The sequence below is a fragment of the Hemibagrus wyckioides genome, linkage group LG03, assembly GCF_019097595.1.
Source record: "Hemibagrus wyckioides isolate EC202008001 linkage group LG03, SWU_Hwy_1.0, whole genome shotgun sequence".
Taxonomy (NCBI): domain Eukaryota; kingdom Metazoa; phylum Chordata; class Actinopteri; order Siluriformes; family Bagridae; genus Hemibagrus; species Hemibagrus wyckioides.
This window is the reverse complement of record NC_080712.1, coordinates 30,987,646-31,004,004: the sequence shown is the minus strand read 5'-3', so window position 1 is coordinate 31,004,004 and position 16,359 is coordinate 30,987,646. Positions and strand designations below refer to the sequence as shown.

Here is a 16,359-nt window from a genome sequence, read left to right as displayed (position 1 = left end):
ATAAGCTGTGGCACAGGTCAGTTCAGGCAACGCCCGTCTGTTACAGATACTGCCGCACACCCAGAGGTTTATCACTTACCTTTGAGTGCGATACATTCTCCGGATAATACAAGTCAGCTCACCACCCTTTGATTTCACACTTTCCTCCACATCTTCTGAAACAGCTCTTTAACCTTCTCAGTAATATTCTTCCTGCCAAACATCTCTATTCCAACATGATCGAATTCAGTTAAATTCAGTTCGCTTTCTTCCATCAAACAAATCAGGTGTTCTTTGAATCATCTTCCATATCATGATCAAAAACACGCAGGTCAGAGTAACGGCTACGAATCCATTTGTTGAGCAAATGAGTTTATTAATAAAGTTTCCGTATGTCTAAAAAGCACACAACCCACGAGAGGAGCAGCGAGAGGTGATAAAGGATAGTGCCAACTTCCAGGCCAGATATATTTCATACCATACTATCTCAGGTCATTTTAACTATGTATTTATTATTTATTTTTTCACTTTGCATCTGTTCACCGCTCAAACAAGGGATTTAGATGAGATCAATTGAATTCTCGAAGCATGCACAAAAGCAGAACAATGTACTCTCAGGTTAGATTGGTCGAATGTGATTTTGAAAGAACGAATGGCTCTCACCTGGTGTGGTGAACTAGAACTCTATATGATGATAACTCAGTTAACAAGTATGCCAGAGGTTTCTGTCACAATACCAAGGTGATTAATGAATAGATAGAGGCTGTTAAGAGACAGTCGGAGAGAGTTAACGGCGCACTGTGGTCCAGCCGTCGTCGTCGGTCTCGTTCTTGGTGCGGCGTGGGTTGTCTTTTTCCTTGTCTGTGCGCCAGCTGCTTCTCTCCCCGTCGCGCTCACGGGGTCTCGGAGGAGTCTCACGGTCCTCCTTACGATCATCTCGACGTTCTTCTCCTCCACGGCGCCAGGATCCACCTGAATCACGATGCATTAAGGATAGCCATTTCATACACAAGGCCATGGGAGATGAAAAGGTTTTAGGTTACAGAGTGACAGAAAACAAACAAGGGCCTCACCATCATCGTGGTCTCGCTGTGGTGGTCTGTGATCACGATCACGGTCGCGATCACGGTCATCCCGACGGTCATCCCGACGCTCTCTGATGTCACGGCGATCGCGGCGATCTTCACGATCGAAGTCGTCACGTCGACTGTCACGCCAACTGCTGGGCTCGTCGGATCCGCCTCTCCTCCAGGCTCCCTCCTCCCTACAAACGCACACGCAGTGTTAAAGTTTCAGACTGAATAAAGCTGTGTAAACTGATTAGCGCACTGTCCCTGGACATTTGCCACGAAATCACCATTTCTGAAACGAGACCCCTAACTGATTGCACAAGGTCAAGCAGGAGTACCTGGGCGGACGACGCTCTCTGAAACGTTCTCCATCGTGACGCTCCTCTCCTTCGTTTTCACCCTCATCATGAGCACCGGAGTCACGGGGAGGACCCCAGCTCTCCTCACGGGCCTTCTCCCTCTCTCTCCAACCACCTTCGGGGCACAAAAAATTACATTTAGCCACATTTGACCCAATATATCAAATGAAAAATATAATGAAGCCATATACACAAATAGTTAAAAAAATTTTATACACCTTCCGTACCTGGTCTGCCCAGAGGTTTCCAAGGCCTGGCGTCATCACCTCCCCTCCTACTGCCTCTCTCGTCTTCACCACCGCCTCTCCTAGGACCCCAGTCATCATCAGCACCACGTCTGGAGGTTCTTGGCTCGTCCAAGCCACGCCGGGGACCACGCTCATCATCGAATCCCCTTCTAGGTCCACGATCGTCGTCCAGACCTCGTCTGGGGCCGCGCTCGTCATCTCTCCTGTGGCCGCGCTCCTCATCAAAGCCACGCCTGGGACCGCGCTCGTCATCGAAGCCTCGTCTTGGAGCACGGTCATCATCAAAGCCCCTACGAAGGCCTCGGTCATCTGACGGTCCGCGGCGGGAACCCTCTCCAGTTCTTTTAAAGGGTGGCTCGCGCTCCTCACGCTCAGGTTCTTCACGCCCTTCCTGACGCCAGTCCCTGTTTCAAAAAGTTAATCAGAGATCAACACTTTCTTAAACATATGCTCTTGCTGATTAGCCAGTGTCTGACCTCCTAAAAGCATCCTATAACAAATGGCATCCACTCACTTGTCAGAAACGGGGCGTCTCCACTCTGAGTCGCCGGTCTCTGTACGCCTCCTCCAGCCACCCTCATCCTTTTCAGCCCAGTCCTGCAGAGACAGCGAGATGAATGAGACTACATCATTTACATAAGCGATTTTTCCACTCAGATCCAATCTCTCTCACATTTGTGCTTGTAAGCAACGTGTATCTGTCACTAGAGCAAATTAACCTCTGACCTGAGCATCAAATTTTACGATCCACCTTCAATCGAGGAGCAGCAAAGAAAACATGGATCATTTTGCAAGACTTTACAGTTGTGATAAAAATGAATAGCTACATCTTATCGCAAAGATGATTTACTCTGGAGGGAATCAGATTGTTGGCTGTTAATCAACAAAAGAAATGAAAATAGGTCAAGGGCAGTTTGTTGTTTGTTTTTTTTTCACTGTAGTGTTTATCACTTCTGTATGGTCATTAAGAGACTTTGATTACATTGCAAACAATGTTCTCCTGTGACGCCAGACCTGTGTGACACCCTGTATGGAAGCTTTGAGGCTTCCAGCAATCACATGACCACATTAAATGAATGATGAAACATTTTAAGAAACAAGGACAAGGGTGAAAACACGAGTGAGGGAATGAGCACGAGTCGAGCGAGTTACAGGTCCATGAGGCGCTAAAATCTAATCCTCATAAGTTCAATTTCTTCTAACATTTTTTTCAGATCATCCAGTTTCTGTAGAAAAAAAAACTGATGTGGAAAACATGCTAGAAGAAGGAGACAGAGCAAATTGTGCGTGTTTGCATTTACTTTGCTGGACTTCTCCTCCTCTCTGGGCCTCCTCATTTCCTCCTCCTTGCGGCGTTCACGCTCTTCTATTTCCTGCTGCCTGGCTCGCTGCTTCTTCTCCTGCTCCTCTAGCTTGCGTAGGCGCTCCTGGTATTCCCGCTCCTCCTCCTCCCTCTGCGCCTGCTCCTGACGCTCACGCTCTTCACGCTCTGAAACACACCGATGACGAACATCACGATGACTCCAACCAAACAAATAGAACTTTTACATCGGTACAATAACACTCTAGCTCTGAACGATAAATCTGAACAAATATCAGAAACGTATTCACATCTAACATATCCAATACTCTGCATAGAGGACATGTTTTCCTGTACCAAAATAAACACGTAAACTAAAACCCACTTATAAGAGAAGTCTAAGGCAGTAAATCATAAGGTGAGTGAGGGTCAGTGAAGCCAAGCACGACCTTTAAATTATTTTAAACTTATTACAGTGGTGGATCTCACAACCTACCATTACTAAAGTGTATTAGAGTGTTAAAAACAGCGATCAGAGAGCTGACATGGTCTAATAAAAAGTGTAATAACTCTTATTTATAGCACACAAATAATGTTAGCTTAGACCTAATGGGTTCTGCAAACCTGAGTTCAGGAATAAAGTGCTCGAATATTTAACATAATTGCACACACACACACACACACAGAGTGAGAATATGTTCATTTAAAAACCACTATGCCGAGTGGGTTCCTGGACCGTAAGTGACCGTAAAAGGGTCAATTGTATTCAGAATCTAAACTCTAACACTATAATCCGTCTGTCTTTCTCAGACCAGTCTGTGGTTATGCACTGAACGTGACGAGTCTATGGGTCACACACGCCGAACCTGGATTGGATTTGTTTTTTTCCCATGTAGCGATCTAAACTACATCTAGGTCTCACTTTTGTTTGTATCCACTTCAGCTGCTTCCAGCTTTTTTCTACATCACAAAAATGTAACAAAGCTCAACATACAATTGTTACACAGACACGAGAAACACGTCTACAGGAACCTTTGCTCTTAAACGGACTGATTAAAAACGAAAACAAATATTCTGCGTTTTGCGTAATATGCATGAAAAACTAACATTGGGGACAGTTTTTCCGTCTGGGCTCATCAGCGCTGACCTAGACAAGCCCCTTCACAGCACGCTAATCACATGGTAATGACATGCGCGCAATATTCAAATGTGTTAAACGCTCACCTATATGTTGCCTACAGATCTATATTGCACCATGAGCCCCAAGGACTTTAGAGGGTGGGTTATTGTCTCCTCCAAGATCTTTTTTTTTTTTTTTTTTAAGGCCTCAGACCTCTGAGGGTTATCCATGTGGACAGTTTCAACCGGACTGTTTTTACTTTAAGGTATAAAGTTACACAAGTATAGTTTTTGTCACTCTCATTGTAAATGTTTAATGTTTAAGTACCCTTTTTCAGCTGTTCCTCCCGGATCCTCTGGGCCTCCTCCTCTTTCTGGCGGTAGAAGGCGTTTCGTCGCTCCTCCTTGCGCTGTTTCTTGCGCTCCTCAAGGCGCTTCTTCCTCTCCTCGACCAGGCGCTCCTGGAACTGCTTCAGTTTTTCCTTAAATGCATTAAAAAAGCATTTAACATATGCGGAGGAGAAAAAGAAAACTACACACAACATGTATTACAGAATACCTGCGCTGCTGTTTTTTCCATTCACGACCAGCTTAAAAATAAATAAACAAACGGACTTCTCCTTTCTTACCTCGTAGATGAAGCTTCGAGCAGCTGTTATTTTAGACACAAAGCTCTCCTTATCCTCCATCATCCTGGACATCCTCGTTTTGTGCTCGAGAGCCTTCTCACGCTCCACTTTCAGGTTGCTGATCTAATACAGATGTGCACAATTACATGTTGTGAAATAACCAAATGTTCTCAGATGCCTTTTCCTGACATTCACCTCTCAAATTCCCAGATGAGGATAACTGGAGGAACAAAACGTACCAAAGCAAATATCTCTGAGTGGTACTGAGAGCAGGCATTAGGGTGATCTACGACTTATTAAAAAATACGTTCTGACGACCCGTACTCTGCGAATATTTTCAAGCAGACTGTTTCAAGCATGTGCGTATGTGTCAGAACTTCCCCTCCACACTTCTAAAGCAAAGCAGAGGGGTATCTTCTACTGTGCAGAGTGTCGAGATGGAGACTCTTACCCTCTCCTCCTCCTGGAGCTCCCACAGCTCCATATCTTTGACGCGCTGTTCTTCATAGGCTTTTTTAATCAGAGGGATTTCCTCCAAACGTTTTGCCCTTTCGAAGTAGTCGATCTGAAACACATGAACGTGGAAATTGTATTTAATGCATCATCATTATTAGGAATGACACTCCAGTTATATAGTTTCACAGAGGTTAACCCTTAGAGGTCTGATGCCTGTTTTGTAAGACCTAGAGATAATTCTGACGTGAACATTGCTCTTATTTCAGTTACCTATAGCATGTTAATAGCATAACTCTCTTTACACTATAGGTGAATGTTTAACATATTTGAATATTCTGCGCATATCATTACCATATGAATAGCGTCCCGTGAAGGGGCGTGTCTAGGTTAGCACTGATGAGCTGAGACTGTCCTTATCGTTAGTTTTTTTGCATACTAAATAAACAAGGAATATTTGTTTTATATTTTTAATCTGTCTAGACATTTCAAGGTTCCTATAGACACACTTCTCGTGCCTGTGTGTGCAACAATTACAAGTTAGTTTAGTTTCATTTTGTTTTTATTGTAAGCGGATGCAAATAGACCTGTTACAGAAAAACCTACGACTTCATTCTAAACTATGTGATTATAAAGAGTGGAGTATTTTATCCCATCATCACTAAACAAAAAAAAAAAATGGTAAGGGTTAAGATCTGGAAAAAAGAATCCAGTTTTTGGATCTGAGTAAGACGAACATGTGAAAAATGAATCCCAGGACCACTGACGCAAAACTGATAGAATGGAATGAAAGCTCAAGAACCAAAATGAGGTCACTGGTCTTCATGATGCTCCAACCCTTACCTTCTTTTCCTGATTCTTTAAGCGCTCCTGCAGCTCTTTCTTCTCTTTCTCCAGCTGCTCCACCTGTTTGGCCATGATGAAGTCAGGGTCCAACTCCTCCAGATCCTGGACAGATAGAGACACCGGTCACAACACAAATATAAACATACAAATCTAATCAGGTTTCTGGCTCACTAAATTAAACTGGACCTCATTGCTAGAAACAATCAACCTTTAATAAAATATTTGATCCGAGATCTGGACTAAAATATGAATAGGCATTGTTATACAAATAGGAAACACTGACTAAGTGCTATTAACTCCTGTGACTGTACCAGCCCATGTTGTAGACTGTTAACATGATCAGTTTATTGAACACGTATTGCTTACTTTTGCTAGAGTTAACATTACATACCTACCTGTCTGTCTAATTAAAATCTAAACCAGTTCCCATTTGTCGCATAACCCAAAGGTGAACTGGTTTGATTCGGTGAGTAATATGAATTTTTTTTTCCCCCGTCACTAAAATTAACTACTTAAAAAGCGACCCTGCAGATAACTTTGATTCCTCCGATCAGCGTATTGAGCGATATCAGGTTCACGACGTTACGGCAATTCTACGACACTCTTGCATGCAAACTTGCTCAGTACATACTGAAAAGAAAAAATTAACCTAATTAGACTATGGACCCAATCTGTAGAATTAAATCCAAAGCTGATCTACGTAATCATAAAATCATCCATTATCAGCAAAGCTATGAGGAGATTAAATGTCCCCTTCCTAGCAAGTAAGTGCAGAAATCTGTGGATCATTATTTCCACATGCATCTAAACATTACCAAGAGCAATCAGAACGATATAACTCAAATTTGTGTATCGTTTATCATCCTGAACTCCACCCTCTGTACCTCAATGTCGATGTCCTTAAACGCTTTGGCACCCAGCTCGGTCTTCTTGATTTGCTCAAGGCGCTCGCGCACTGTCTTCTTTTTGATCTGCTCGTGCTCCTGCATGATGCGCTCCTTCTCCCTCTCCTTAGCCTCCAGGCGCAGGCGCTCCTCCTCGGCCTTGCGCACCTTCTGGAGCTCTGCCTCGCGCTGTTCCAGCTCCTCCTTCTCACGCTGGATGTTCAGGCTCTCCAGACGCTCCTTGCGCTCCTCGATGGTCTGGCGACGAGCCAGGATGCGCTGGTGCTCCTTGCGGGCATTTTTAAGGTAGGCGGTGCTGGCCTGCTGACGCTGCTCCTCCCGTTCTTGCTACAGGAAGATGATTTAACAATTAAAGTGGCATAACAGAGAATATAAAAAATAGAAATTAATGATATTTATTCAAAGAGAAAGTTAAAGAAAAAGTAAGGGTAAAAGTATAAAAGTGTCTTATTAATCTTATCAACACTATCAGAATGAAGAAATGAGCAAGACAATTTCACTTCCTTACCAGACTGGAGGCCGGTTTGATGATCTGAATGGCCTTGGCCAGAGCAGACGACATGGCCGTGAGCTGGTTACGGATCTGTTCAGAAGGCATGTTCTGCAGGAACGGTCCCACGGGGGCGTCCTCTTTAGTCGAGTAGTTCAGATCCGAGCCAAAGCTTAGGGTTCGGGACGTATGGTCAATACGTACCTGAAAGAAAAAAATGTTAAGCAGTGCTATAGCTGTAGGATATATGACCAACAACAACAAAATAACAAGGAAACAGTAATAATAACTAAGCAGCGAACCTGGAGGTCACAGTGACGTGCAGCGTCAACAATGGAGCGCTCCAGCTGGAAGGCATCCACAAACGGCACAAGAGAGGCCAGCCTGCTGAAATCAATGCTCTGATAGATCTGAGCCACCTGAAACAAAAAAAAAAAAAAAAAAAAAACCATGTATACTTAAGATCCAATATTCTGCATTTAGCTGTTGATATTAATCATTTATGAGGAGCAATTATTGGTGGAACGCTTGTCTTGTTTGATCTAAAACCACATTATCTGTAATTAATTCAGCACACCAACCTGCTGCAGAAGCCGGAGAATGGTGTTGTTCTGTAAGTGAGGAACATACTGCTGCAGGTCAGCCTCCTTCTCTGCCTGATCCCTCACCCAGTTCAGCACCTGGAAAACCACAGATACAGTCAGAGAAGGACAGAGAACGACGGCATTCTCAACTCATTAAATCCATTATTTCACACATTTGTACCTTGGTGACACGTCCACACAGTTTGAGGGGATGGAAGTCCACCTCCAGCCAGCTGTACAGCTCCTTGACGTCAGTGACGACATACTGGAGAAGATTGAACCTCACCTGCAAGATGATTAGGGATTGGAATGTGGTGCCATACAATCAACGTGTAATAGACAAAGATTTCTCTCCATTCAAAGGAAAAGTTTAAAAGAATGCAGACGGCTTCGAGCTTTCAGCCGAGTTGTAAGAAAGCGGAGATTACCATATCGTTGATGAGGCTCTGGCGGGTGGGTGGAGACTGCAGGCCAAGCAAAGTGGCCAGTCTGCGGTGCTTCTCCACAATAATCCCGTCCATATCCAACAGGCGGGCGATATCGGTGCGCTCTGGGGTTATGGGGATAGACAGAGTGGCCAAAAGCACACGAGTCGACATCCTGTGGAAAGCGTCACGTTTAAAACCTTTTCATTTCAGAACTTCTTAGAGGAATAAAAGAGTCAAACATGAACCTCTGCATTTCCTCCTGGGTGAGGTTCTTCCTCATTTCTCTGGAGAGATGGTAGAGGCGGTGCAGCGTGCAGGCGTGGAACAGAGCGTTACCCGACTTCCAGAACACCGTGGACACCTTATTATAGTAGTTGGCCATCAGCTGGGGTTTGGGGGGCTTCTTAGAGAGGGCAAACAGTCCATGGATATCCTCGACTGCCTTGAAAGCTTCCTGAAACGAGAGGGGATAAACGTTAGTTTTTTCCTACCCATGACTGATCTTCCCGGCACGTTTAAGCAACAAGCAAGTAAACCAATCCCAGTGCATTGCTGCCAGTCGTATGTGGCCTCACCTGCCAGAGCTCCATGCTGATAGCGCTGTCCAGCTGCACCAAACGAGTCTCCAGGTGCATGGACTGGCTCTCGGGGTTGTTCAGGTTGATGGCTGTGCTCTGGTTATGGTGCCTCTGGATCTGACCCAGGTGCATGCGCAGGTTATCACACAGCTTACGGAACTCGGCCTTGCGGGTGTACTGCAGGCAGAACTTGAAAGCTAGTTTAAAAAGAAGAAATTTGCAAGGATAAGATTGATGATCCTGTGTGATAAAACCACATGTCTCTGATGTTTCCGCAGCATGCACCAACCTTGCTGAGCAATGTCATGGTACAGACGCTCCACTTTGGAGTTGTTCCTCAGCAGGTCCAGACACTGGCGATATGACTCCCACAGGAATTTCACCCAAGGAGTGAGCAGCAGGCGGTCAGTACGGTCCTGAGTGTCCTCTCCACTCACAGCGCTCAGCAGAACACTGACAAAAACAAATGTGTTTTACTGTAAGTTTATATTCTTCTGCATTAATAAACTCAAATTTCCCACAAAAACAAACTATTCGGCATTGCCAGGTACCTCTCTGGGGTCTGAATGTTATCCAGATCCTCAATGTCCAACACCATCTGCTGAGATTCCTCTTTGGCCGTCTCAGTCTTCTCCTCTGCAAGTTTCAGGTAGGCGCGAACCACATCCTCCAGAGACTTGATGTTCACCTGAGAGGGGAAGCAATATCTTTTACTAGAGATAACCAGGTAAGATACGGATTTCGAAGACCAGTGTTTTATTTTACAATATATAACTGTTTTAAAAAATCCGTGACTCTCCTTTAAGACGATTCTCACAGCAGGATTACAGTGCTGTAATCTCCACTTCTCCCAGCAGAGAGCACTAAAGCCCGAACATAATTCGAATTACAGAGCCACGTCAAAGATGGACAAATTTGAGGTTATTTATTTACACTTTTTTCACTACCCTTTAAACGTTAGTATTTACTGCATCTTTAACTACACCTGCATAAAAGTTAAACACATTCTCTTTAACAGGGTGCAAAAGAGAACTGAGTGTTTGTTAATATCGTGTTGTGTGTATATTCATGATGAAGGTTTGCATCTCAGCGTATCGTATACTACACTGTCTGTTTATTGTTTGTGTGCGTCATTCAATTGTTATATAAAGACGATCCAATGCCGCGTGCAGCGCAAAGACAAACTGAGAGTCCATATTTCTTCACGGGGAAGACGCTGACCTGCTGACAAATGTTCTTGTACTGATAAAGGCCTTCTTTGGCCAGGTGACTCTTGCGCAGGTCCACGCAGAGCTCCAGGTACTTGAGCATGATCGGCTCGTGGATCTTCTGCCATGTTCGGTGTTTTTTGCTCTTGATGACATCGTAGAGGACGTCCAGAGCAGGCTGCTTTTTACCAACTTCGAGAAACTCTGAGAAAGAAGAGGAAAAATAATCAGACTGTGTTACTACAAATAATCAGATGATTCCTCTAGTACGATCATCACCAAAAAGACAACTTTAACCATTAGAAATCTAATTCCTGAATCTTCTCCATGACCATCAAGGGATTTAATCATTCTGACACTTAATATAATACTTTTTTTAACGTTTTTGTTTTGTTTGCATAAAATAAGTTAAGGTGTTTATACAGAGAGACAGATCCGTGCTTTACCCGCTGACGCAGCTGGTTAGCTGGCTAACAAAAGACATATAGTAAGGAAAAACTTGAACATGTGTGCTTATAAACGCGTCTTAGTGAATCCTGTGGGGAAATAAATGCAAAATATATAAGCTTTATATTTAATATTTTGTGTATATTAAACTGTAGTTGCACTGAAGCGGGGTTTTTTATTCTCTAAGTAGTCACTACGCAACTAACCTGGTTAGCCCACTCACCCTGTCATGTCAACTAGCTAGTTCGCAGGTTATTTCTCACATTTGTGTCGCTAATAAAACAGAAAACACACTGCATTTAAAAATGTTTCAAAATAAACAAATCTAGTTATATTGATTATAAATGATGGTTAATACGATACTTGGATGTTAGCTAGCTTAAACGCGCTAAGCAGGCCTACTACTACCGCTGAAACTGAGGCACTATCCCAAATTTTAGATACAATGACTACACATAGGGTGCACGCGCTATCATGCTATAGCCTATGTAGTGCACTAGTGTAGGGGGAGTAAAGTGAATTGGGATCCGTCCAATGGCCTGGCTGCACACTGACGGAGGGAAACATGGCGGCGGTGGCGCCATGATGCAGCCTTAGCTGGACGGATCGCGAGGTCGCTTACCGTTAGCTCTTTTCAGAGCGTTCTCTGGTCTTTGGAAATACGCCGGCATTGTCGCGTCTGGCTTCGCAGGACGAAATTCGAGGTTGTCGCGATTTTATTGAGTAAGTGATCGATCTTCCTCGTCCATCCGCGCTACAACACAGACAAGCCTCCACCGCTTCGGCAAAGCTGCCCGAAAAAGAAAGAGCGCACGTGCAAGCGGTCGGTGTCAGTGACGACACGAGGACCCGTATGTACTCAGACCGCCCTAAAATGATTCGGGGAGTCGACTCCATAATGGAATCGATTCATCATTGTACAGGGTGGATTCAAAGAGTCGTATAGAGGACTCGTTACTTGAAAAACGTTTTAAATTAAAAAAAAAATACCTCAGATAGATAGATAGATAGATAGATAGATAGATAGATAGATAGATAGATAGATAGATAAATAGATAGATAGATCTTGTTGCTGTTTTCCTGCATACGAGTGAATTTTTTAAATTTATTTCTATATTTATAGTTTTTTTTTTTATTTCAGCTTACCCTGACGACCATAAGTTTTATTATTATTATTATTATTATTATAATTGTTGTTCTTGTTTCAAAAGAACTTTTAAATAATCTATCATCACTATTTACTATATTATTATTATTATTATTATTAATCATTTTAGAAATTGTTCATATATATATATATATATATATATATATATATATATATATATATATATATATGTGTGTGTGTGTGTGTGTGTGTGTGTGAAATTGTTTTGTGAGCTTCTCGACTATGCCTGGTCAGTGTGCACTCAAGTTTTATTATATAGCTCAAAAAAAAATAAAAAATAATAATAATAAACATTTTGACAGTTCAGAAGTAGCTCAATTAATCGTGAAAAACGCAAACATGGCAACCAGACAGTCTTCTGAGACGCCTTCAGACTCCCTTCTGTTCCCACCTTAAATAAGACGTGGCTCCTAATCCACCTGACAGGTCAGAATAATCGGTTCACACCTGTATTTACTGCAGTGTCCGCTAGGAGGAGCCATAACCTCGACTCTTTTAACAAGTATTCAGAACACAATAAACATGAAGTGAACGTATAAAGACTATCAACATGACAAAAAAAATCCACACAAAAACATCACATGTGAATATAATATTCAGAGTAGATTTTAACCGCATGTTATGTGTCATATATTCTACATGTATTTATTTTCCACACACGATTGAATTCATTTCCCCACCTGTCGTTTATTCTCATGTTCACAATTCCTGAATCCTGTGATACTCAAACAATTCCTTTAGTCTTAAATGTTTTTTCCACAGCTGATTACTTAAAGGAATATTTTATTAGATACAAATTTTATTTTATTTTCACATGTGATTTGTCACAATATTCTTTAATATTCTGTTTCATACACACATTTTTCCTGAATGATTTTTTTTATGATTCATTTATTTACATGTGATATTTTATATTTAATATATTATATTCAATTGATATATTTAATGTAATATATATTTAATAAATTAAACAAGTGTATCTTTCAAAAGAATTTTTACATTGTCTAACTTCAAAATTATTATTATTATTATTAGTAATAATAATAATAATAATAATAATAATAATAATATTTTTTATTTTAATAATTTAATACAGTTAGATTTAATTTAATAATAATAATAATAATAATAATTATTATTATTATTATTTGTTTGTTACAATGTATAATTTACAATTTTAGAAAATATAATATAATATAAATCAAGGAATGTGCCACTTTTACAAAATCCTTTTAATTATTTATTTTATTTATTTTATTTATTTTATTAATTACCATTGCTTTATTATTTAACATGCTGTAAATTATGCCATATTCAGGAGCATTTCATTATTCATATAAGACAAGTCATTCAAATAACATGACTTGCAATAATAATAATGAGAAGAAGAAGAAGAAGAAGAAGAAGAAGAAAAAGATAAATAATAAATAATAAGCAATAACAATAAGCTTACAGTATAATAATCAAATAATAATATGTTTGGTATGTGACACATAAAACCACAATACCAGACAGAAATGAAATACAGTAAATTGCTGTATTAATACGAAAAGCTCCTAAAAGCAATTTACAATTTTCCCAAACCAAAAAAATGTACTTAGCTGATGTTGCTGTCAGCCCTCAATCAGCACACAGGAGCCGTGATTAAGACATGGATCTGTGGTTTAGAGTTCGATAATCATCAGTAAGCACAACATAGACAACCACAGACAGGGGCATAAAAGCCTTCAAGAGAGATTAGAGACATATCAACATGTAGAAGATGTCCTAGTATTATTAAACAATAACAAAAATCAAAGTGTGACAATATTCTGAAGTTAATAATGCACATGAGCTTGGATTTATTTCACATGGAAAAGAACAAATACTGTGATAATAGATTGTACGAAATGTTTTTCTAATCTTTGTGCTGAACGAGCTGTGCCTGAAACAGACTTTGTTGACTGGGTGAAACCATAATCACTAAATCCTCTTTAGAACCTGAAATCTAGCTCAATAGTAACTTTATTTGTATATCAGTTTCAGCAATTATACAAAGCAGTCTCATAGAAGCCCTGGATATGGATTTCAACTGAGAAAACCTCTGAGATTAAATGGAAACAGAGGAATCAAAAGGAAACCTGTGCTCCTACAGGTGACGGCAGATCATTCAAAGTCTTTACAGTACAGAGGTGTAGGATAATGTATGAAAGTGTTGAAAGTATTCACAGTATAACTGTCAATAGCTTTGCTGGGATGAGCACAAGACACGTCTTTATGATTACAGCAGCAGTTCTTATGTGCAGCTGAGATTATCCAAGCTTTACGAAAGCTGTAGACCATACACAGCTGCAGAAGTTGAGTCAACGTCCCTCAGGATCCGTCAGGTTGGATCTGGAATGGCGTTTCGGGATCACCTCAGGCGGTGGGGTAGTTTATTACGTATGCTCTAATCAGGCGCTGGCTTTAAAAGGCATATATTGTGATCAGAGTGCACCAAGGATCTCCAGCAGGTCTAGCTATGACAACATAACACAAAGCAAGAGCCAGGAGCATGCAACCCTTGTGAGAGAGGGCGGGGCGACTGCAACAAAACAATCTGGGTTATTATTATAACTCTCCATGCCGTTGCTTTTACAACGAATGAAAGTTTACAATATTTAACACAATACATGAGTAAACAAACAATCTAGTCTTGAGTGAACTGAGTGGAAGTCTATTCCATAGCTGGAGGGCATTGTGGGAGAAAAAGCTCCACTGTAGTACTGATTATTCTAGGTATTGAAAACAGAACCTGAATATTTTGATGGACGCAATCTTTGTGGATCATAATGGACCAAAACTTTGTTCAGGTTTTGTGAGGCAACGCTGTTTGGTGCTTTATAGATCATTAGTAGGTTTTTATTATCGTTGTGAAATTTTAATAGAAGCAATTGAAGGGTGGATGGAATAGGGGTAATATCCAAACATCAGGTGCAGATGTTTAATATCCAAACATCTGCACCATGCAATGTTGTATCTCTTCCCCCTAGCAATGGGGAAAATCGTATACTAACAAAATTATCTACACGAGCTTCAAGCGAGTCACATCAAGGTCACGCCAATAATCACACCAAGCTCTTTTATTGCTGCGTGTGATGTAACTGATAGTTCATTAGAAGTTTGATAATCGGAATACGTTTAACCGTAACGCTGCGTAGTTCTCACTGTTGTGTCTTTACTCTTATTTTACCATGTCCTATTCTTTAACTTTTGCACTTCCTATTAAATGTAATCCATGCATCATTTATTCATTCTTGAGTTTTCGGGAAGAATGTGGAATACACTTTGGGCTGTGCTTTCAGTTTCTGGATTTTGAGCTTTAATATTGCACGTTGAATAGATTTATATTGTGTTTACAGTATTTTGGCTTTGGGAATTGCTTGAAATTACATGAAGAACTAAGGGCACACAAGGACAGGAGCACGAGATCTGCGAACTGTACTTTGTAGCATAGGCAGACAGCTATATGAGGCAATAAGACACTCCTTATTATATCCACACTTGTTAATGTTATATGGCCTTTGAAATGTGTCTGATCTATCATTAAAGGAATTTGATCTCCTGAAACCTCTTCTGTATGTTAACTTATATACTGGATATAAAAGTGTCTAAGACGTCCTGTCTTAATATTACTGAAGTATGCAGTGTGTATGTGTGTGTGTGGACAGGAAAGACTGTTAGATTGCACAATGTTTATTTTTATGTCTGTATTTGCTTTTAACACCCAACTTTCAGGCTTACTCTAGAGATTTAGGTGTTTTTTGTAGATGTTTTACAGGCTGGGGACATGGAGGAATGTGGCCTGTAAGATCAGAACACATCAACCATTTGTCATATGGGTTGGGGTTAGAGCAGAGGGTCAGCCATGATGCAGTGCCCCTGGAGCAGGGTGGGTTGAGGGCCTCGCTCAAGATCTAAACGGTGGCAGCTTGGCAGTGCTGAGGCTTGAACCCCAATCTTCTGATCAACAACCCAGAGCCTTAAACACTTTAGCTGCCACCACCCCACTGAGGCGGAACTGAGGGAAGTCCAGTTGGCACTGGTGCTTTTTACCAGTATAAAGACATCACCCTTATAATGTCAATGCATTGTGTTAGTCAGCTACATCAACCATCAGGGTGGCATGAAGAGGTTTCACAGCTGCCGTAAATGAAACCTGGTCAATAGGTAAAACTATAGCTGGTAGTTTATCAGGTAGCTCAGGTACGTCAAACAACAGCTTCATTACTGGGGCTGGTCCAGCATACTCTGTTCCACAAGTGACCAACTTCCCTAATCTATTAAACCAGTTTCCACGTCTTATGCTATTTTTAGCGACATTGCACAGAATTCAGCTTCTTGGGCTCACAGAACTTCTCGGAAAACGCTGGTAGCTAAGGCCCAGATGCTGGGTTTGTACCACAAATAAATAAATAAATAAATAAATAAATAAATAAATAAATAAATAAATAAATAAATAAAAATAAAATTAACACAAAACAATTTTTTTTAAACTTAACTTTAATTTCGAAAAAAAAAAATTGGTAG

At 41.0% G+C, this 16,359-nt stretch overlaps 1 protein-coding gene across 2 annotated transcripts; it reads right to left on the bottom strand.

The window, feature by feature from the left end:
• Positions 1-471: 471 nt before the first annotated feature.
• Positions 472-11,455, bottom strand: eif3s10 (eukaryotic translation initiation factor 3, subunit 10 (theta)). Of its 2 annotated transcripts, none has more exons than XM_058386427.1 (22): positions 11,266-11,455; positions 10,210-10,400; positions 9,540-9,676; positions 9,278-9,441; positions 8,986-9,185; positions 8,656-8,864; positions 8,411-8,582; positions 8,164-8,268; positions 7,980-8,078; positions 7,701-7,817; positions 7,417-7,602; positions 6,888-7,235; positions 6,001-6,105; positions 5,156-5,269; positions 4,705-4,827; positions 4,404-4,557; positions 2,958-3,145; positions 2,171-2,253; positions 1,627-2,060; positions 1,388-1,523; positions 1,053-1,243; positions 472-951 (listed from the first exon to the last, which is right to left on the bottom strand). In XM_058386427.1, exons 1-22 carry the CDS (start codon positions 11,312-11,314, stop codon positions 767-769), a joined length of 3,690 nt encoding a protein of 1,229 aa, XP_058242410.1. In that variant the 5' UTR covers positions 11,315-11,455; the 3' UTR covers positions 472-766. The 2 variants fall into 2 exon arrangements, with proteins under 2 accessions (XP_058242410.1, XP_058242411.1); XM_058386428.1 differs by having other exon boundaries at positions 1,636-2,060; positions 11,266-11,454.
• Between the last annotated feature and the right edge of the window lie 4,904 nt (positions 11,456-16,359).